Source organism: Aegilops tauschii, chromosome 1, assembly GCF_002575655.3.
Source record: "Aegilops tauschii subsp. strangulata cultivar AL8/78 chromosome 1, Aet v6.0, whole genome shotgun sequence".
NCBI classification, from domain to species: Eukaryota; Viridiplantae; Streptophyta; class Magnoliopsida; order Poales; family Poaceae; genus Aegilops; species Aegilops tauschii.
In genome coordinates, this window is record NC_053035.3 from 47,958,122 (window position 1) to 47,980,822 (window position 22,701).

General features: G+C 42.0%; 2 protein-coding genes and 1 long non-coding RNA gene across 6 annotated transcripts; 1 reads left to right on the plus strand and 2 right to left on the minus strand.

The window, feature by feature from the left end:
- Positions 1–2,124: 2,124 nt before the first annotated feature.
- LOC109755684 (uncharacterized) lies at positions 2,125–6,069 on the minus strand. The gene is made up of 7 exons (XM_040393718.2): positions 5,805–6,069; positions 4,824–4,889; positions 4,249–4,329; positions 4,062–4,133; positions 3,667–3,951; positions 3,484–3,583; positions 2,125–3,401 (listed from the first exon to the last, which is right to left on the minus strand). The coding sequence occupies exons 1-7, from the start codon at positions 6,033–6,035 to the stop codon at positions 3,370–3,372; spliced, it is 867 nt and encodes a 288-aa protein (XP_040249652.1). The 5' UTR covers positions 6,036–6,069; the 3' UTR covers positions 2,125–3,369.
- Positions 6,070–6,230: 161 nt separating this feature from the next.
- Positions 6,231–9,394, plus strand: LOC120969568 (uncharacterized). 4 transcript variants are annotated; one of them, XR_005763943.3, is made up of 5 exons: positions 6,231–7,186; positions 7,262–7,396; positions 7,849–8,258; positions 8,439–8,575; positions 9,038–9,394. It is a non-coding gene; the product is annotated as an uncharacterized lncRNA (long non-coding RNA). The 4 variants fall into 4 exon arrangements; XR_005763928.3 differs by having other exon boundaries at positions 6,234–7,186; positions 7,262–7,977; positions 8,101–8,258; XR_005763912.3 differs by having other exon boundaries at positions 7,262–8,271.
- An 8,048-nt stretch (positions 9,395–17,442) lies between these two features.
- Positions 17,443–22,274, minus strand: LOC109755697 (uncharacterized). Its single transcript, XM_020314588.4, has 10 exons — positions 21,797–22,274; positions 20,825–20,866; positions 20,584–20,728; positions 19,852–20,081; positions 19,697–19,754; positions 18,932–19,009; positions 18,761–18,849; positions 18,109–18,190; positions 17,840–18,019; positions 17,443–17,768 (listed from the first exon to the last, which is right to left on the minus strand). The coding sequence occupies exons 1-10, from the start codon at positions 21,970–21,972 to the stop codon at positions 17,631–17,633; spliced, it is 1,218 nt and encodes a 405-aa protein (XP_020170177.1). The 5' UTR covers positions 21,973–22,274; the 3' UTR covers positions 17,443–17,630.
- Between the last annotated feature and the right edge of the window lie 427 nt (positions 22,275–22,701).

The following is a 22,701-nucleotide window of genomic DNA, read 5'->3' on the forward strand; positions in this document are numbered from 1 at the left end:
AATATAATAGCATGGAACAATAAAAAATTATAGATACGTTGGAGACTTATCAGGCCACGCCAGCCCCGTGAACGGTTGACGGTGCCACACACATCGGGGGTGGCCTCCCTAGGGGTGCCCGTCAACCAAGTTGACCAAGGGGGCATTAAGCCCATTAAGGAGATGAGAGGTCTCGAGCGGCCCAAGAGCACCCCTAGGATCATCTTGGTCCCCAAGTCTATGATGGCGGAGGCATCAATTGCATCTCTCTCCGTAAAACCCTACCCTCCACCATGTATATAAGGGGAGGGTAGGGAGCTCTCCTTCCGATGGAATCTGATGGGATAAACTCTGGTAGACATCTAAACTCTATTATAATCCCTCAAGCGAGGTATACTCACCTTGAATAACAATAACAAGCAGGATGTAGTGTATTACTCCTCATCGGAGGCCCGAACCTGCTAACTTGTGTGTGTGGGCCCCGTCGTGGCACATCCGGCCGCGCTAGGCACCCTACCGAGGGTACTGATGACTTTTCGCTTTGTTAGTTGACGCGCCAGGCATGGGTTGCGTTGGTCGGAAAACGGATCCAGATGGTTGCACGGACCGAAAAGGCACAAAGTTTGCTTTTATCTTGTGTCGTACATGAATGTACATGTATACAATGACATGGATATTGTAAATATGCAAGATGCATGTGACTAATAATATAAATGAATACAATTATATGGAATGTATATTTTGGTTGTATATGTTTGTCAATTGTTTATCTATACCTAATACTAAAGGGGCTATTGCTTCTGGCGGTACGATATCGAATTTGCCCTCAAAGTTGCAGAATATTACCCTGCAATGCCACCTATAAGTGATAAAAAAAAGTTTCACACAGGGGAATCCCTGCTTGGGCCGGCCCAAACAGGAGTCCTCCATACTGCGCTCTGCAAGCTAGGAGAAGACACAACGCCTGTTTGGGCAGCCCATGTCCAGGAGGCCTGTTTTTATTTTTCATTTTCGTTTTTCGTCTTCTTTTTTTCTACTTTAATAATTTGGGACTTCAAAAAATTTCCAATTTTTTTTAAAAAAGAGAATTTTGAAATAGAATGTTTAATAATTCATAAATGTTTGTGGATTCAGAAAATGTTTGTGATTTTAAAAAAAATATTAGCATATACAATAAATATAATCAAATGTTTGAAAAATAAAAAAATGTTCATGAATTTTTTAAAAGTTGGTGTATTAAAAATGTTAATGAAATTGAACAAAATTTCGCCAATTCAAAAAATATTCATGAATTGGAAAATATCCTAAAAATTCAAAGACCGTTCGTGACTTACAAAATAGTTTTTTGATTCATGAAATTTTGCTAATTCAAAAAATGATCATGAATTTCAAAAAATGTTCGCTAAATCAAATAAAGTTTGCGAATTTCAAATATTGTTCCACCAAACAATTTCCAAAGAAATGTTTGTGGACTCTAGAAATGTTCGCCTATTCAAGAAAAATAATTAAAAAAATTCACAATTAAAAAAATGTTATCAAATAGTATAAAATTTTCTTGAATTCAAAAAATGTTCATGATTTTAGAAAATGTACGAAAATCTGCAAAAAAATGTTCACGAATTTGAAAAATGTTTACAATTTCAGATATGTTCACAATTTTAAAACCATGTTCATGATTTTTCAAAAATTGTTCACGATTTCATGAAAATGGGAGTGATAGTGTATCTCGGCGATTCAGCAAAATGTGATCATGACCATTGGAGATTATGATTTTGTTTGTCCCATTGCAACGCATGGGCCGTTTTGCTAGTGATATGCAATACTCCACATATGTGTGAATGTGACTACATATATGTGCTTTGTGTATGGGTGTATGGTGTAGCTAGGGCTGCATTGTTCAAGGAATGTATCCTTTGCACCCGCACTTATGATGCTACCGGTGCACCGGATGCCATCGAACATTCTAAAAAATCTAAAAACATATAGCACATTAACACAAGATCAATGTATGATGTCACAAAATTTGTATCAAAATTTGAAACATTTTTTAAGATACAAAAATGACAAATTTGACATTTGTGTGATAATGGGCCAAATCTAAAGCCCAACCTATGTTATGTAGTATTCAGTGTTGAATTTGTGATTTTTGTTTTTCGAGTTATCTTTCAAATTTTGACTTGAAATTTTGTGAATGTGCTAAAAAAATTTCAGATTTTTTTGAACATTTTAAAAGCGCAATATGAGTTCAGTGCACCGGTAGCACTACAAGCTCTGGTGCACAAGATATTTCCCTGCATTGTTCAACATTTCGGCCATCTCTACATAGCCATCATTGATTGGCTAGCCAGTCAGCGATGACACTCGTTAATAGTGGCAATCATCAAGGGAGAGCATTCCCTCATTTAATTAGCTGTTTCATTGTTCATCCCTCTTTCCACACCCACCGGAGTCCCCCAACTCTCCTAACCTATTTTGTTTCTACGGCTCTCACTAGGTGGGGCTTATTATTTCCAACGAGGATAACCCCTTAGCATCCATATCGATTGGTTCATATAAGTTATATACTATTACTATTTATTATCGAAAGTAATGTCAGACATTGACAATGAATAAATCGATTTGAAAAAACCCAGGGCCATCAATGTAGAATCAGTCTCACGCCACCATCTCAATAATCCTAGCACAAACCTTATAATGGTGGACCATAATCCATGAGTCGAGCGATATGTGACCTAATGAATGGAGCAAGTATCAAAAGACAACACCTCTAGGAATGAATCGTCACTCGCACACCAATGTTAACTAATCCAACCACAGGTCAAACCTGGGGCTATCATCCTCGCAACAGAACTTCGAGCAAACACCTTCCCTCCAAATACAATAGAATCTCGATGTAAACTCGTAATACCACCATCCACCTCTATCTCGTGCGCCGCTGCGCCAGATTTACGTAAGCACATGCACAAGTTGTTCATCTACGACCGGATGAAGCCTGTTGACCACCACCGTCCAAAAGCACCAAGGGTTTAGCCTATAGAGGGCATCAATGAACCGATGGTGACACGGCGGGCACGCTTCCTAGGTCGGCTACAATGCTGATGGGATAAAGAAGATATCAAGGTGTAGGAGAGCAAGAAGGAGTTTAAACAGAAGTATACATCTAACTTGATGATGTTATATATATTTGGAATTTGGATTAACTGTGAGATCTCTAGTCTGTCTTCCATATATTGTATACCTGAACTGTCGCATGAAAACTGTATTAATATTATACAAAGTTGCATGTATTGCATATGGGTAAACTAAAGTGGACTTGATCCGATTCAGACTTGCAATTAATCTTCCAAGGAACTTGTGACTCTCTTTCTGAAGCATAGATATGGTTTGCCATCAAACTGCTGCCGCCGAGCCTGTGGTGACAGCTGCCGCCATGCAAGGGGAGGCAAAGATTAACATCAACAGAAAAGATGGTGACGACTCAAAATACATGAAGATAATATTTACTTGGGATAAGGCCTAGTAGCGCAGTTCTGCGACGAACAGTCATCAATCTAACAAAGGACTCCGTGAGTTTCATTGCTTCAGTCACCGTATTCATCACAATCTGCACGGCGACCATGCAAAAATGTCAGTACGACAGCAAAGAAAGTAGAGGAAATCGGCCAAACGAACGGAAGTTCACCCTACCCCGTCCGGGTCTTGTGGCGGAGCCGTCTTGAATTCACGTCTCAGATTGTCTGTTTTCCTCATGTACTCCAGCCAAGGTCTATTGAAAACAGAATCTGGACCGCAGTCCAGTGAACTAGCTTCATCATCACCAATATTTGCAAGGGTGTCTTGGGCCATGAAGTAGCTCATTGCTGCCACACCTTGAAGAGCACCAAGAAAGGTAACAATAGTTTCCTCAGTGACCTTATCATTGTACGCATCCTCGGCTGTACTGACAAAGTTGCGCACGTACACCCCAAGAGCCTATATGGTATGTTTTAGTACCGAGTGAGTTCAATCAACTAGTTAGTGCTCCATAGTGTATATACCACATCAATTTTTCATGGAATACAAAAACAGTACTATTGTGTTACCATCTTTTCTCCCTTTCTTGGAGTCATCAGTGTGGTGAGACGTGCATCTTCAGAAATTATGCCTGGCTTACCCTGTAATCATATCAGAGAGAAAAGTAGAAGATATTGTCACCGTGTTTAGCAGAGAATGTGTTAGAAATCAATGCGAGTACGCAGCTGGTGTTGATACCAGAAACAATTAGTTTACCATGACAATAGAAGCCAGCCTCACAGAATTTTTAGCGATCCTGCAAATATAACCTCGAAATATTGTTGCTAACCCCATGTGCTGCTCACCGCAAAAAAAGAAAAGAAAGATCAGGCCATTTCGACACTAGACGAAGAGTATGTATTATCAGGCTGCTTAGGTACTATATATACTACGTTTTGTTGCTAGTATGTACATTTAAAAATATATATTTTCCTATCTACAATTATGAAGGTATTTCAAAATATTCCTCAAACTATGGGCTCACAATTTTTTTCATGTAGTTTGCTTCAAAGTTACATAAAAAACGGTCCTGAAAATACTTTAAATGATAAAATACTATATATATACTACCTGACATGGGTTTAGAGACATGCGGTAGTAGGATTATTTTTCCTATATAGGACTCGAAATAATTTTTGTACAGAACTCACTTCACGGTATCTGGTCGTTTCTAACAAAGTGTATTAGAAATTGCTAATAAGGTATAACCGACTCGTCCAACTAGTATATGCGGTGTGGGAGTACATACTCATATATATAAATGATTATATACTGTTAGGGACAAGGGTTACCAATGTGCCGGCATTAGAAAACTTCCTGAAGTACTCCTCAATTCTGTCTCCTTCTTCACGGAACTCCTTTTAGAAGAAAAAAGGGACTTCAGATATAAGACTATATGACCAAGACGCTAAGCAAGATATTTTATTAATTATAAAGTAAAGTACTGTATATTTAATAATTTCAGTCCATTATTTCTGGAATCCTTCAATGTTCGGTCTTACTCCCTCCGTTCCAAAATAGATGACCCAACTTTGTACTAACTTCAATACAAAGTTGGGTCATCTATTTTGGAACGGAGGGAGTACTTTGTTTTATCTACTAGTAAGTACATCTCATATGTTGTCTAGTACAGTTGTGAACTTCAGCTTAAGCTTGCAAATATAATGCCCTCGAATTTTCCATTCAGGGAGAGAATGATTCAACGGGAAATAAATAATGACAAACAAATATGGAAAAATAGGATGAACCAAGAAAAAAATACTTACTGTTGCCCCTGCTGAAAATACTTCGATATATCTGGAATAATTTTTTAAACAGCCAGACGGAATTGAAACAATAGTAGCAATAGGATTTTTTTAAACAAATTTATTTGGTTTGGACTTAGGGATCATGCATATTGTTTCTGTAGAATTAACTGTGTCGGGGAACATTTGTCTCTGAACAGCCAATACCCAATGGGATGATGACACAACGAGTACATTAATATTTAGATGCATCAATGGATGACCAGAAAAGGCTTAAAATTCTGATATTGGAACGCATACGTAAAAAAGAGAGTATATTCAGTTGATCACAACGGGAAAATATATGTGGAGTACCAAGCTTTAGGTGCTACCATGATACAAGCTCCTGATCACAACATCAATCTGGAGTGAAAAGTTCAAACAAATCCACCCCCGTAGGCAACAACTCCAACAGGGGTTAAATTGTGTGTCGCTGGGAGATCAAGTACTTAGTTAAAAAGCAGAGGAAGATCAGGTCAAGTGTCTCACATAATCCTTCTCCGCTCGACCCCGGGGGTTGATTTTGATCGTCATGGCGTGACCATCGCCGGCGCCGGCCTGGCTGCAGACGATCGCGTGGCCGACGGGCTTCCGGTTGTTACGCCCATGTGCCGGCGGCAGGGCGCTGCTGCGATGCCGACGGCTGGTCGGGAGGAGGCCGGAGGACGAAGCGGGAGCGTGGAGGCAAAGGAAACACGGCCGGACGGCGGAGGAAGACATGGTGGCCACGCAGCGAAGAGATCGATGCAGGGTTACGCCGTTCCTTTTCTTGGACCTACTAAGGGGAGTATTTATAGTTACTAGTTGTGCATACGCGGACGGCACGTTAGATCACAAAAACAGATCGTGCGTCTCCCATCGTCCCATGATTCTCCATCTCTCTCGTTCTGCTTACATCTATCTTATCATTCGACTCGCCACGCCACATGTCCCCCGCGTGGCCTGTTAGAGATATAATATTTGAGAGTTAGAAATAAATATATATATTAGAGATAAAAATAGGTTTAAACAATTTGCCTTGTACTCCAAGCCAATCCGTCTCTCGTATACTCTATATAATCCCTCATGAGGGTCAACACAATAGAACACAGTTTTGCAAAAAGAAAACACAATAGAACAAAAATATTCAACCATCCTATTTAGATACATTATAACTGAGCATTTTTCCTGCCTCTCAGGCCATTAGCGTTTTCAACCGTCAGATCATCCGTTTGATGCATTTTTTGCTATTGGATTTCCTCTTAATCCCGCTTTGGCTGGCTACGTTCGCTACAATTGAGAGGTTTCCTTGCTGGGCCGCTATTCTGGTGACAATTTTGGGTGTCTGGTATAAAATTGGGCCTAATGGGCTTGTACGAGTTTCCGCTTGTGCATCCTTGAAAAAAAATACACCACCGTCCTTTCTTCTCCATCGTGTGGCGGCTGACGAGACCTAGGTGACGCCGCCGCCACCATGTTCTCCGTCTCGCAGCTCCTCTCGCCGTCGTCTTTCCGCGCTAGATTCATTTCGGTACCGATCTAACTCCACTGCGAATCTTCGATTCTCCTGCGACCCTTGACTGCATCTTCTTCAACCTCGACTCCCTGCTGCAACCCTCCCAGCGACGTCGTCTCGCCGCCCTCGGCCTCACCATCATCTGATGCAGGGGAGTGATACCGCCACCTCCATCTCCCCTTTCCTTGCCTCTAAACCAAACTGAGAAGAAACTCTTCTCTTCCCCTCTCGCAGGGCATCCTCTCTTACCCTCCCGTGGCTCCTCGTCCTTCTCCCATGGCCACCAAATTCTGCAAGGATTTTTTATTCATCTTGTTCTTTGTCACCAGATCGCCAGCAAGGTCATAGTCCGTGATTTGTTCGTCTCGCCCTAGAGGTGGGATTGATGTTTCATCGCGGATTGCACAAATAAGTGTCGCATCTTGACTCAGATTGGTTTGGATTTGTGCAGATGGTGGAGGTGGAGGAGAAGTAGTCTGAGCGAGGGCTCAAGGAGGTGGAGGAAGAGATGGTGGCTGGCACCGCTCCTTCGGCCATGAAAATGTGGGCACTCCGGTTCATGCATATCGACTCACTCGTGGGGTCGGTGAGTCACTATTGCCCAAGATCAAGCGGTGGATTGTGCTCACGAGCAAAAGCAGTCACATCATCATCTTCAGGGCTAAGATCGACGTGCTCCTGCCCTTTAGGCCCTTTGCCATCACGCTCTACTACCTCTCCAGAAACCACAATAATCACACTTATAAATTAATTTTCAGTATTGATCAGAATTGTACAGTATTACTTGCCCTTTTATGTTTAATTATTTTTCCTATTTAGTGTTACTTTTGAATCTTTCATAGCACAAGCATCCGTTTCTTATGCATTCTATGTCACGTTTAGTCGCAGGAGCAAGACTGACATGTAGTGCCTTCTATATCCTCAATTTTCAATCTTCAAATGCTTCATATTAAGCACATGTACTCAAACATGTAATTATGTTTTTCCAGCAATTGTGCTTTATGCTAACATAATTTGAAATAAATCCCTGTGTTCTAGGAGGACAAATTCGAGCTCCATATTACTTGGTCTGCTGCTTCTTCTGGGTTGTTTTCTACCTTCCAGTAGATTCTATGAAGCTCCAATGGCTAACAAACAGATTAGTGCTCGTGCACTATTATGCCTCAAGTTAATTATCTTGCGACGCAATTTCATATTTTATGGTCTGATTGCTCTAGGTGGAACTGACCGCTCTACTGCAGTGTGATTGCTCTAGATGGAACTGACTGCTCTATTGCGCGACATTGCTAGGTCGCCAGTCCGTTCTTGATTTCGATTACGGCCATGATATTGTGATATTACCCATGAACTGGAGAATGGAGTGAAAACAATTGGTCTACTGATGAACTTGACAGTTCGTATTTTGTATGGCAAATGCATCGAATTTCAGTGTCAGAGTCTGCCTTTTGGTATGTCCTTGTGGTGCGTTGCCTCTCTATTAAATTCTCATGTTCGCAGATTCTGGAGTGTAGTTATATATTATGTCATGCCTTTCTAGATGAAAATAGAATGGAGTGGTACGTTCCATCACTTGGGACCATGTAATTATATTATAGAGTTCTGAACTATCTTGGTTGGGCTTGGTTCAGGCAAAAAAATACTTCTGTAAAGTTGTAGTCACAACTATAATTATCCGAGGAAGTGTTCTAAAAGGAGATGTCTTGCACTACTGCTGCTTGGTACCAGACGTGAACAACTACATTAGGAGTTCGCTGCATGGTTGGAGGTCAGCTCAGCTTTTCTATCTGCTTAACTTTTGTGGATAAAAAAAATTATGTAGTCTTGAAGCTGAAATTTAGTTGATTGAAAGTAAAGAGAGGCATGACATAATATATCATTGAGTAAGAGACTTCTTTTTTTCCTATTTGGATCATGCTTAACTTTTTGCCTCTCTATTAAATTCTATTGAAGCCAAAAAGATAACCAATACATTGTACTATTTGGATCATGCTTCTTACATATATGTTTGATTACGTTATCTATACAATTCTATAATTGTCCACATTATTTTCTTTAGCTTAACATGGCATTGCATTCCATACATAACTATCTGTTATAATAACAATTATAAGGTGAACCATGTTTGCCGCGACTTGCACAGACCAGAGTTTTCCCATTTGTACACATTCTATTTGCATTACATTTTTCTGTAAAATAATACTGACAACTTCATCATTGTGTTCTACAGGAAGGTAGTTAATGTCACTAGAGATAATAAACCATTTGGATTCCAATACCATACCATGTTGATCTACACTTGGTGTGCTTTCTCTCCTATTTATGCTTTGGTTTCAGTGGTTCTAAGGCTGGCACATAATAATTGAGAAAAGTAGCACAGTGTTTTTTTGGCTATTTGCTATCAATGGCATGTTGCAGTTTACCATGGACCATGCTAAACGTGCATCTATCCAAGGAATACTGTACCTTATGGGATTTCTCATATATTTGTATATTTATTGTATTTTATTTGAGTTGGATTGTAGATTTGTTGTTGTGTTGTCAGAATAGACAATGCATGAATTGGGTAACTGATTTTATAGCTGCAGTCTGCTAAGCACAATTACCGGTGCTTTATCTTCTAATCTTCAGTTTTCTTCTGTCGTTAAATACCATACAACTTGGTTTTGTTACTAACTTTAATCCAATCATATATTTACATCAATCACTATTATTTTAGTGACAAAATAGACGGCCGCAGCAACGCGCGCCATCATGATCTAGTAATTTCTACATGATCGTGCAACAACTATGCAACCAGAAGACTGGGAGCTGCGAACGATGACCACCGGTGCTGCAAAACGGGGCAACTGCAGAAGACTGGGAGCGTAGCGCTATGTGGCACCGGCAGACGAAGTTGATGTGCTACAACCGGCATAACACAGAGTTACAACCCGCGACAGTTTTTGCTAGGACCGACAAGAGTTTTAGCTGCAACCGGCGATGGCGAAGGATTTTTTGCTAGAACCTTCATTTTCTTTTGCTGGGACCAGCAAGTTTTTTTGTTGCATTGGAGACGGCGGAAGCTGCAATTTGAGAGATGGCGGAAATTTTGGCCACGGGAAATGCTGGGACCAGCTACGGGGAAATGCTACAAGCAACACCAAAAAAGCTTCAGCCGGGGAATGGTGGAAGCTGGGGCTGGCCACTGTGCTGCAACCGACAGGGGCGGTACTGAGACTAGTGATGCTGGGAGCTACAATGGGTCTGCGGCGACATCAAGGATGCTGCAACCGGCACGAGCTGGTGCTGCTGACGACATTTCCTTGTGCTGGAATATCGGCGACGGCATGCTAGAACCAGCACAACCGCCTGCTACAACGGCGCGACCGAGGTGCTGCAACTTGTGGGTCGATTTGCTGGAACCGTTGGCACAATTTTCTGCATAGAGCGGAACCACACGGGGGGTACCAGCGCTGCAATCTTAGAGCCAGCGAGCGGCGACGGCAAGCCGCGCCCTGAGCGGCTAAAGGGGGCAATGAGGCACTACCAAAGCTGTCACGTGAGAAAAAGAAAGGGACTCGTGCGAGGGCCCATCGACTTAATCGAGTGGTCATGGAGGCGTCTATCGCGCAGCTGCGTGGGCGACCGACCGAAATTTGGATCGGTCGTCCCGTGCTTAGTGCTGGCCATTTTAATGAAGAGATGGATCACCAATACCGATAGGGACGTTTGGTACCCCCGGGCCGGCCCTGCGATTGGATTGTGAGTATGTACTCCCTTTGTAAAGAAGTATAAAAGTATTTAGATCATTAACAGTGATATGAACATTCTTATATTTCTTTACGGGAAGAGTGCTACGTACGAGTCGGCTAACCCAACATATGAGTCCGGAGTCTGAATCATCTAAGGCCACCTCTATCTGATCCCCTATCTAGCGTTAGAGGAGTAAAATTTCGGTTTTACTCCTAACCGGCACCTAGCCGATCCCCTAAACCAAACAGAGGAGAATAATTTTTACTCCGCCTCCTATTTGGCGCCTAAATATACTCGACCGCTACCGCTTGGAGGAAAAAAATCCGCCTCTCTCGCAGCTCCTCCCCCCCCCACTGCCTCTTCGCCGGCGCACCTCCCGGCGACCGTTCGCCGGCCCCGCCGCTACCTTGTTGCCTCCCTCGGCCCTTGCCACCCTTCTGCCTGACCCGGAGCCCGTTCGTGGCCGTTGCCATAACCGATTCGTTGGATTGCTCTCAGATATTCTTCCTCTTTGGTGGCCATCGCATCTGACCTTTGCTTGTGCATCATTACAGGGCATTCCCATGCGTCGCTGCCCGCTGGTTTGTCCTAAACAAGGCCAACCGACCGGTTGACCACCACCGCACCACAAGTGTTCGACGCTTTGCCTAGATGAGTTTTTTGACTTTTTTCCCTCCGTTTCGATTTGTTTTGTACACTCGAATTGAACCGAGTCATTTGAATTAAATATGAATAGGTTGAGGGAGATGGTCTTTGATGACTCATCTTCAGCAAAAAAGAAAGAAGACGATGAAGACTTTGAAACTGTTCTTGGCTTGATTTTCAATGATGATATTCGGCGACCGAGGAGAGGACTGCCGTTTGGCTGCATACAACTCAACCGTGATAGAGCGGAGGGTCGTGCCTAGATCATGAGAGACTACTTTTGATCCAAATCCAAACTATCCGGAGATGTACTTTTGTCGTGCTTTCGGATGCACACAAGTTTTTTTTATCACCATTGTCGTTGAGAAGTATGAGATTAGTTCAAGCTTAAAAGGAATGCATGCGGAGAAATAAATGCAAGCCCTCTGATGAAGTGCACTGCAACTGTTCGAGTTTTGGCATATGGGTGTTCGGCGATGCAATTGACTGACTATGTCCACATTGGTGAAGACACAATCTTGGAGGCTGTCCGAAGGTTCAGTAGAGCAATGATTGATGCTTTTGGACTGGAGTACTTGAGGGCACCCAACGAGGAAGACACGGCTAATGACAGAGAGTGGAGCAAGAGGATGGCCAGGGAGGCTTGGATCACTTGACTATATGCACTGGATCTGAAAGAATTGTCCTGCAGAGTGGAAGGGTTAGTACAAAGATCACTACAACAATCCAACAATCATTCTTAAGGCAGTTGCAACCAAGGATCTTTGGATATGACATTCATTCTTTGGTTTGCCTGACTCTACAATGACCTGAATGTGCTGCTGAGATCACCACTAATTGTTAAGCTTATTATAGGAGATGCTCCTACTTGCAACTATTCAGTCAATGGGCACAACTACTCGATGGGTTACTACCTTGCGGATGGCATCCATCCCCCATATGGGCCACATCTAACATTCTTAAGAAGTTGCTCCCCACTTCTACCTATTCTTTCATCATGCACACTGTCCACATCAGCGTTATGCCACATCATCAATCAGTTGCGTTTTATTTATACAGACTTGGGAGTACCAACCGAAGCCCAATAGTCTCGGCTCACCAACAGACGTGAAAACACGAGTCATACTATTTCAGGAAGAAGAAGCGCAACCGTCTCTTCCCATGCCATGCTTTCCGTTTCCATCTCCGACTACTCACAATGGGAGTAACATAGGTAGTAACATCACACATATCTAGATAAAATAGATGATGTGGCAAGTAATAAATGAAGAAAGAGTGGAAAGTGATAACATAGCTAGTTACTAGTAGTAGTAGTAACATCACACATATCAAGGCAAGATGTGTCTATAGCCTAATAAATGAAGTGCTCCATGTTACCACACATATGTTACTCCCCACTATAGAGGTAGTAACATAGACTAGTAACATGTCGATGTTACTACTCTATGTTACTACCCATTGTGGCTAGTCTAATGCATCGGTTTTTCTTCTGTCCTGTGTTACCAGCATCTATCTATATATCCTCGCCTCTCCCCAGTCCCGACCAATGCTTCTCCTCAAGTACGTCTACTCCCTTCCCAGTTCCCACCCATACATCTCTCAGCTTCTTCCCCGGCGCTCTCCACCCCCTCTACTTCCCCTCTTAACAGGAATGCCTAGAGACAGCGCTAACATACAGCGAAGGCGCCTTGACAAGAGAGGGCACTACAAGTCACGAGAAGAATATCCACCCACGACCCCTCGCCGTCGAGCTCGGCCACAAGAAGCTCGATGTACACGGGGAGATTGACCACAAAACCTATGTTGGTAATGATTATCCCATCCTCAAATCCGAAATTTATGCAGTTTCCTATTTTCATGCGCATGCCAACAAAAAAGGGATCGGTGTTTGATTCCCATGTACCAGATTCCGATTGTTTGCTTCAAAGTGGATTGGATGTACCAGACGAAGCAGTTGGTTTTTCCCGTCCATACCTAATTGACTGCAATTTCGAATTGATTTTTGCTTTGGAAGAATTCAAAACTGCAGGACGCACGTTCATCTTCCCCAACCTGCACGGTGAATGATGCTATATCTTTTTTATGATGATACATGAGCCAGTACCATCGCTCATCTTGATAACTGTACTTCCATGGAATTGTACTCCTCTTTATGTTGTTTGCAGGCTAGCCATTGTTACAAATCCAGACATGATAACTACACTTTTATCGATCTGTACTTATCTGCATGTTGTTTCAGGCAAGTCATTGTTACAGATCCATCAAAAATTAAATTATTACCATTTTTTTTCTACACGTGTTCCTTATGTAATGGCTATTGATTGTACGTGGCTTGGGCAAAATTTTGATTTCCTAATTGCTTGATCGTATGAATGTTTATGGCACATATAGATCTTTGTACACAAGCGAAGCTGCAGATATGATCGATGGAAGTATGAGGTATGTTCTCCACGTTTGCAAATATAGATAAGTTCTATCGCATAGCTGGAGCGCTGCCTTTTTTTATTTACAATATGTATACCGTTGTATCATGACTTTTTTTTTTTGCGAAATCGTTGTATCATGACTTGTGGTTGCATGTCCATCGAACATTTGGTGCATTTACCTACGATTAGTAATGATATTAGGTATTTCTAAATTAATCTCAAATATATACCGCTGCAGGCTATGCTTTATGATCCAAAATGGGAGTTTCGACAGAAACTGATATTTTCCAAACACACTTGTGGAAAGTTCAATATTTAACGCATGTTTTCTTAGATGTGTTTTCAACCAACCAATGTATCCCCGAACAGACTATTCTGAAAACTACTGCACTTTCCCATGAAAAAATAACAATTGTACCTGAAGGACGATAATGGATGTAGGCTCGATCCAATAGATGTGATTTCCTGTTCACTTTTGTAAAATATCTTCAGAATTGTACAGTCACTAATCTTATCAATCTTTTGATCTACATAGCGGCTATGATTGTGAGCATGTTTAATCCCAGTCTGCTATTTATTAGGTCACCATTCATTGGTCCATGTCTTGCTAATCGATTTAGACAAAATCCACTTTTGCTTGAATTTATATTGTGAGAAGTTATGAAGCCAAACAAGTTGTTCTTAATCAATGGGAATTGAAAAGAAACTCCCATAATTCAAAGGGCAAAAGCATAGAATAAGTCTATCTTAGTATCAAGGGATTGTTCATGCTTTGATACTTTGATACACTACTTTAATGCAATTCACAGAAATCCCGTTGACTATCAAGAATTGGTCATACAATAGGATAGAATGTTGATATCTATACTCTAGCCATACATCCACAAGACCCAGTCTACTACTTGTGGAGAAACTGTTATCTTTGTTGTTACATTGTTCACTTGGAATTTATAGTGCTTATTTGTGGTTCTATTAAGTTTTTTATGCTACTTTTAATGCCAACAAAGAGATCCCGCAGCAACGCGCGGGGTATCATCTAGTTAGTCTAAACAACTCCACGTCCAAAAGATAACAAAAACATTCACTTTGCCCAATGTCAAGAAACGACTAGGAAAGATGTGAAGATAGCCTTCGGTGTGCTTCAGAAGCTCTTTGCAATTGTTTGTGGCCCCACCAAGTACTGGAGCTCCAAGGTTCTATGGCAGATCACGACTTGTTGCACCTAACATCATCTCTAGTTGATCTCTTGTCCTAAAAGTCCAAAATGTGACCCTTATTTAAGAAAAAAAATATAATTTTTACAGTTTAATATTTTCTACATCTAGTTGATTCCCTACAACTTAATCCCCCCAAAGAATTGAACACAACTCTTTGTACACAAACTCACTTCAAACGCAAATTTAAACTAGTTCATTGAATAATTCAACAACATAGCACATTAACATCATAATATATATAGCACGATTAAACAGCCCATTGACACTACATCGATATCGAACTAGGTTAATGATCGATATAAAACATAACTAAAACTACACAGTACATAGGTCTACTTGTCATCGCCCTTAACGTAATCCGAGAAGTCTTAGTCAAAGGAGGTAACGGGCCTCATTGAGGTTGGGGCTGTCCGACTCCACGACACATCTCGTCCTTGTCCTCCTACTCATCGCTGAGCTCATTGAACATCTTCTTGGCTTGGAGACAGTCAAGCGGTTGACTGTGCGCTCGTCCGCCACTGACTCGAAGAAGGCTTGGTTCTCGGCTAGGAGGTTTGAGTCCTCCTCGATGAGCTTGGCCAGCAAGTCGGCATCAGTGCGCTTGGTCGTGCATTGCGCCTCGACATTCCGATGCTCCTTCTCCTCGGCCCGGTAGACGATACGAATGGTAGGAGGGGCGTGATCGGCCACAACCGCCGCATTGGCGGGGAGGTTAATTAATTTTCGCTCGCGGCCCGAAGAAGTGACACACGACGGCAGTGTAAGCGCATGATGCCTCCTCTAGGGTGGTAAATGTGCCTAGCCACACACGGCTCGTGAAGGCGTCGCGGATCTCCGCCGCAAACTTGCCCCACGGCCGGCAACAGACATCGTGCTTGGACGATAATGACAGTGCTGATGGCTGCGAAAATGGCGACAAAGCTCAGGGAAACGGCACAGGGGATTGAAGCTATGGTGGCAAACAAACAACACCTAGGGCGGCGACGTAGTCGGGGGAGATGGTTCGGGGACGGCTCGGGAAGGTGGTGGTGGGGTAAAGAGGGTGGTCGGGTCAGCGTGCGGAGCGGTGGCAATGTCGGAGAGGCGGCACGAGATCTACTGGAGGCGATGCGAGGTTCGGGAGGGGACGGAGCTCGACCGGCGGCCGCAACCTTGAGCTCAAGGAAGGCGGTGACGACCTGATTTGGCAGCAGGAGAAGCTTAAATTGGGAGCGACGACTGCGAAAATAGGTTTGCGGTGGGATGGGCTAGGTTTCGGGGCGGCAGCCCTGGGCTTTTAGCTGGCCTGAGAATGCCCTCTCTTAGAGTAAAAATAGGTTAGAGAGCAAACTTTTAAGGGATACAAACCTATATTTGTTCTTTAAGAACTACTACACATTTGAGTGATCTGCTAGATATCACTTAATCCCTCAAACCAAAAATTTCTCTCTTAAATAACTTTTGAGAGATCTACTAGAGATGATCTAATAGATTTGATGGTAGTTAATTTCAAAGAGTTCAGTACTCCCTCCAATCCATATTATACTTGTCGCAACTTTAGTACAAATTTGTACTAAAGCTGGGACAAGTAATATGGACCGGAGGCAGTAGTTTAGTTTTTTCATATAGAGCACCGTTCCGGTCATAGACTTTTCCAGCCATGTCAACGTGAAGTCTCGCAGATATTTGTACAGATCAAACCTAGTCTGACACAAAACTGTTGGTTGAAACTACCCTCCGAAGAAAAACAATCCAATGGAAAATTGTCCTTGGTGCCCCTAAAGTTGATTTTTTTTAGTCGTCCTAAAATTGATGGTTAGATTTCTGAGTTAGACTGCTATTCCTCAACCAGCAGTATAAGGTACCATAAAAAAAAATCAAACCTGTGAGAAATTAGAGATTAAGGTGGTGACAAAAACAATTTTAAAAATCATAAAAGTACTTGCGGGAAAAAGCTGCACGAAGACATGATCTTATTATAATACTCAGGGAGACGGCACAAACTGCACGAAGACGTGATCTTAGTATATAAGAAGTGTTATCAGCAGCCGATGGCAACCGTTTTAAGATGTGAATATAGGGGTTATATACAATTTTCATGAGCAAATAGACTTTAGAGGAGCTATACCCATCTATGCAGATACCAGCGTAAAACTACCCAAGTCGATGCCATGTCTGGCGATCTAGAATGAGTAGGTGATGTGTCCAACACTGTAAAAAGGAAGAAAAAAACATTTCGATTCTCAAACTACAGCTTGAGCCAATATCCCTTCAAGTGGAAGAAGAAAGTAATGATCAGTTCCACACCTTGTACGTGTCAGATAGGACTGGTGTATAAAGCATGATCAAAGCTCAAAACTTGGTGCCAGGAACTAGCTTTCTAAGCATAATATTAACACTGCTTAGTGTTTTCCTTACGTAACATCTGAATTTTTGCACATTTGGCTAAAAGAAAGTTCCTCAGAATTTTGGGTTTTGAGTACATGTTCTTATCTGTACCTAAATGTTTTCAACTATAATGACGAAATAATCTGACATATGTGATATGTGTTCCAGAGAACTGGAACAACAGATGCACAAAAATGTCCACCAAATATAGTTTCCTACGTATCCAAAAAAAGTAGAGCATACCATACAAAAACTACGCACATCAATTATATTAAAAAAAACTGACTGGATACTAAGATAAGGTACAAAATACAAAATGTCAGAGCTCCAAAGTATCTCCCTTATTTACACTCTTTTTGATCCTATTCTGTCGGAGTTAGTATGACTAAGCTCTTCTGCAAGATGTGTTAACAGCACACTTCAGAGTTCCTTCCTACATTGATAGCCAGGTTGAAATTGCCAACAGTATGCCCATAGTTCCCAGGCCATACATCACAACAACATCAGAATTCTTGCCTTCCAGCTGTTCTAGCAGGGCCTCTGTCCATCCATGCGACCTTAATTGTGCTTCCTGGATGTTGAAATTAACAAAGTATTAGTCTCAGAATTTTATTTTATTTTGCAAAATTTACTAAAACTCACTTTCGTCTCTTCTATGTTTGATCTTCTTGCACTAGCCTCATTCTGTAGCATGACATCGTCAACTATATCATTTCCGATAGGAAGGGGGGTTTCTGCGTTATGTGCAGCTAAGAAGCCTGTGTAGGCTGAATCAGTATGGATAGTCTTCATGACTGATCCAAAGAAATTTGTCACTGGGACCTGGTCAAAGCAAAATAGAAGGGGGAAAAAAGCAAAATAGTCATGGACAGCAGAGCAGCCATTAGAGATAGATATTATCTTGCCATTACCTCGTTTAAGGCACGCTTGTAAAGATCCATTCGATAATATGCAGTAGACAGCAGCATGGAAGGATCATATGAATTGAAAAGACTGGAACATAAAAGGCAAGGTTAACACAAAATTATGAAGATCGAATGCTAATGTGGAGAACCACCCAGGTACTTGTTTTTGGAAATATAAGATTGAATCTAGTTGAGTGCCATTGTACGTAATTTAGAATAGAGGAAACAGCTGATATTAATTCTTAAGTGTACACAGAAAACAGTCAGCATTGAATTTAAAGTTCACTACAATCTTATTAGCCTGCAGTTACAAGCCATGAATTTCGATTATTTTATGCAAGTTCAAAAGAAAGCACCCACATGATGCAGACCTCCCTTTCACGTCATATCACATAGAAGTTTGAAAATCAAACAAGAACATCAACTATATCTTAATATAGAAACAGTGAAGCAAATTGTACAGCACACTTAAATCATCACCTTCACCTGGCATAACACAAAGTTCAACACCCAACACAAAAAAAAAAATGGCTATTTTTTTCAGTAACTACATCACAATAAGACATAACACAAAGTTCAACACCTTGTCATGCAGATAAATTGATGAACTTTCAACCGTATACATAATCCAAGAGAATAACATGCAAAGTATTATTACCTGTTCAATGAAGCATTGCTATACATGTTCAGCTTCTCAAAGAAAGCAAGTGTATGGAAGGTAAACCTATCCACAACAGAAACACCAATCTGCCACCAGAAATGTTTAACATTAACCAGCTTCATGACAAGTAATAAGGTAATAACAAGTTTGCAATTATTATGTTCTCACGTCTGAGTCAAGATGGTGAGAGTAAGAATTTTCCCCTTTCATGCTGCTGCCAATCGCCAAAACGCCAGGTGATTGAAGCTGTATATATTAAACATATCAGGTACAGCCTTTAGACACAATTTTCAGATATAGAAAAGCCGAAAGGGTGAAGTCTACTCAAGCAGAACAGATCCTTGTCTGAATCTATAACTATGTGAACTACTCCCTCCGTCTCATAATATAAGACGTTTTCGCAAACTAATATGGCTTGCAAAAACGTCTTATATTGTGGGACGGAGAGAGTATTATTCAAATTATGAAACGCAGGTGGTTAGCATACAATTTGCACAAAAGCCTGCCATATGCAGCATTTGCCGCTACTATATGCCAAACAGCTACTTCTTCCGTCCCATAATATAAGAGCGTTTTTAACACTACACCAGTGTCAAAAACGCTCTTATATTATGGGACGGGGAGTATTTCATAACAAAAAGGTAATGTACAGCGACAACTAATGTTACAAAGTGTATATGGTCATATGGAGAACAAATTCAGAAAGATGAACCTGGAATTAGTTGGGCCAAAAATAAATAGATAAATTGTGAAGAAAATGCATAGATGTACAACATGCTATAGTTTGCACACTTGCCAACAAATATATGAACGTCTGTGAACTGTACCCAAAAAGTTAAAAACATTGGACAGTTACAAAATGAAATGGATAATATGTATATCCATGATTCAGTATGTGTCAAGACGACGAACTTGTGGCAACTAGCAACAAACCTGTGAAAACAGAGTAGCAGCCTGGCAGGTATCTACCATAATCAACAACTCTTTAAATCTGAAAGGAAGACCAAGGTGAAATGGTCAGAACCAATGAAGCCAGAAATGAAGGGGCGGAAGCCAACATCCAAATGTTGATAATTAACCAAGTCAACCTATGTTTCTCCTTCATTTGCTTTACTGCATCTGCTAAATCATGGCTCTGAAGTTCTTCATTATCTTGGAACTTCAGAAATTCATCCCCACCATGCCCAGTCATGTACAAAAGAATATGGCTTCCTTCATCACTTAAGAGACGCTTTGATCTTGGTACAGCACTCTCATGTCTTCCAGTCAAAACTCGCAAAAAGTTTTCAACTGTAACCTCGTAACCTCGGTAATCAACCTGTCATTAGAAAACCAAAAGAGTAACATCAGCATACCAAGATCAGATATTACTTTTTTTAATACAAATATCAGATTGCATAGCATTATGAGTGGACAACTTGGAGAATTTTCAGCTGCCACCTTCCGTAAATGACCTAACTGGCCATATTGAACTGTGTAGAGTGCCTTAAGTATCCATCGTTTTGCAAAATTTGACCATCTTTTAGGAGGCATTGTTTCATGATATTATCAATGAGAAAATCAAGATTGTAGGTATTGCAATAAATCAATCATATGCCTATGGGCGTCTACTTGTTGAAAAAGAGGTCAAGTAGTCGTAGTGTGTCATTTACTGTGGGCATGCATGCTTAGATATCATCAACTATTTCGTAGCTTTGGTACCTCATTGGTATCAATGATACATGCACACCATGGGCTTGGGAAAATATTGCACCCTAGGGGCTATCAAACTACAATGTTATGAATTCAGCAGCAATATTTTCAGAGTAAAAGAGATTCACCTCAACATTGTCACCATAAAGATTAAGCTGGTGGTTCTCATTGTTGAACACTTGGGCAGGATAATTGTTCCGAGGATTACAAGCCATATCATCCGCCAACATAAGTATTATCCGCTCATCAGGTATTCCTAATCTCTTAACAGTCCTGGAAAAAATGCTATATTCAGTAATAAGAAATAACCTTACATAGGACATTGATTAACAATTGCATATAATGGCATAACTATATTAAGTATACTACCTGTACAAAGACAGCGTGTTGGCCATATGTCTATAATTAAACCTGCATAACATTTCAATAATAAAGTCAGAATTAAGTGACAACAGGGATAAGCAGCAGAACCCAACATCAACAAGACAACATAAAAGCATAAGCCACATATTCAAATGTTATAGGCAGATGGGAACTAAACATGCATCTCAAAGGCAGAACTTCTAAAACATTGGCTGGTATTAACACAACTACAATTGTGCATATGCGCCTTCTTGCATTCTTCTTCTGCGTATTCGAGGAAAAACTACAATTGTGCATGTGTTCATACCAAAATGTCTGTTGAAAGACACTTGTGCTCGCTGAACTTACATCATTACAGTCTAGACATTTTAAGCCATCATCATTATTATTACACACCCACAGAGAGAACGAATAAACTCTGTTCAATAATTAGTTGTAAAACCACTGAGATCTCCGGTCATACTGATAATCAATGACGGAGCCACCTCCTGGCGACCCTGGGCGGCTTGCCCAGGTTCATCCTGGAACCTTTGTTCAATCTATAGCAGGGCAGGAGAATTCGATAGGGAGCTTCATTGGCAAATGTTCATCAGCACGGCTCCACCACTGATGACAATATTAAACTATACGCAATCAGAAGAATAAAGCACTACAGATGGATCTCAGCCAATGAGAAAAATCAAATCGCTCCGTACAGTGACATCGATATAATACTTAGCAAACAGGGATGCATAAACTCATGAATACACAGGCGAATGCAATCTACACCAATTGGATCCAGATCCTTGTATGAACCGCGCGCACTTGTCAGCACTTGCAGCAACGCCCTTGTTTCTCTAGACCTCTCACTGCTACATTTGGCACACTGAACCTGAACCCACTACAGTTGCATTGATCCACGACAAACGGACGCACAGCTAGGAAGCAACGAACGGCGTGGTATCGGTATGACGCAGACAATGATAGAGGGGGTCTCACCAGAAGCGGGATGTGCAGACGAGCACGGCCCAGTTGTTGTTGTGCACAGCCGCGGGAGACGACGCCGCCGGGGGCGCGGCGGAGGAGAAGGTGAGGAGCACGAGCAGCGGTAGCGTCTTGAGGAGGAAGAAGAGAACGGGCCGTGAGGGCCCGGGGACCCATCTGGCGAACGCCATTCTCGCCGCCGGAGCAGCGCGCGGGATCAGGAGCTGCCCTGAGCTGACGGCCGGAGGTGGGGCGGAGCAGAGGTGGCGGGGGCGTCGGCGTCGGCGTCGGGTGGGGAAGAGGCGGTAGGTGTCGGTGGTGCCGTAGAGGTCGCGGGGCGGCACGGTGCTACCGGCGGCGACGTGACGCAGGCTACCCGATGCCGGGATCCATGGGGCGGTGGCGGTGGCGGCGGCAGATCCGCTAACGTGGTGAAGCAAAGTCACTCGGCCACAGTTCCCTGACTTTGTTTCACAACCGTTAGATCAGAAATGAAAGGAGCAGATTGCCTGTGGCATTAAATCTGAGTCCGAAGGTGTGGGCGAATCCGTACTCCGTCGTGTGGAGTAACGCCGTTGGTTACCCTGTACCCATTTTCGGTGGTTGTATAGAAAAATCGAGTTAGGCTGAGTGGAGACTACTTGAGGAAATACATCATAAAATATGATGTTTGGTTTGGTCGCCTGCATACGTTGTCTCTGTATCGTGAAAGATATTTTTACCTGATGTTTGGTTGCTCGCATGCATTGTCAGGGACTAGCGCATGTGCCCATGCGTTGCAACGGGAGAAAAATTAGTATGCATTTCAAGTTAGTGAGAATTATATGTGCAAGCAAAACCCTGTGCGCATGTGAAAAAGGAACATTTAGCTTCTCGGTTTCGCCGGGTGTGAAGTAATCAATCCGCTATTTTTTCATTCA

What these genes read in the sequence shown, in the direction of transcription:
- LOC109755697 (XM_020314588.4), bottom strand. Translation starts at nt 21,972, where the DNA reads ATGGCGTTCGCCAGATGGGTCCCCGGGCCCTCACGGCCCGTTCTCTTC. An exon ending in CAAATGAAGGAGAAACATAG is followed by an intron (nt 19,755 to 19,851) that starts GTTGACTTGGTT and finishes TCTTCCTTTCAG; the next exon opens with ATTTAAAGAGTTGTTGATTA. An exon ending in CAAACATAGAAGAGACGAAA is followed by an intron (nt 17,769 to 17,839) that starts GTGAGTTTTAGT and finishes TTCAACATCCAG; the next exon opens with GAAGCACAATTAAGGTCGCA.
- LOC109755684 (XM_040393718.2), bottom strand. Translation starts at nt 6,035, where the DNA reads ATGTCTTCCTCCGCCGTCCGGCCGTGTTTCCTTTGCCTCCACGCTCCC. An exon ending in GTCGAGCGGAGAAGGATTAT is followed by an intron (nt 4,890 to 5,804) that starts GTGAGACACTTG and finishes TTCTTCTAAAAG; the next exon opens with GAGTTCCGTGAAGAAGGAGA. An exon ending in TTTCTAATGCCGGCACATTG is followed by an intron (nt 4,330 to 4,823) that starts GTAACCCTTGTC and finishes TGCGGTGAGCAG; the next exon opens with CACATGGGGTTAGCAACAAT.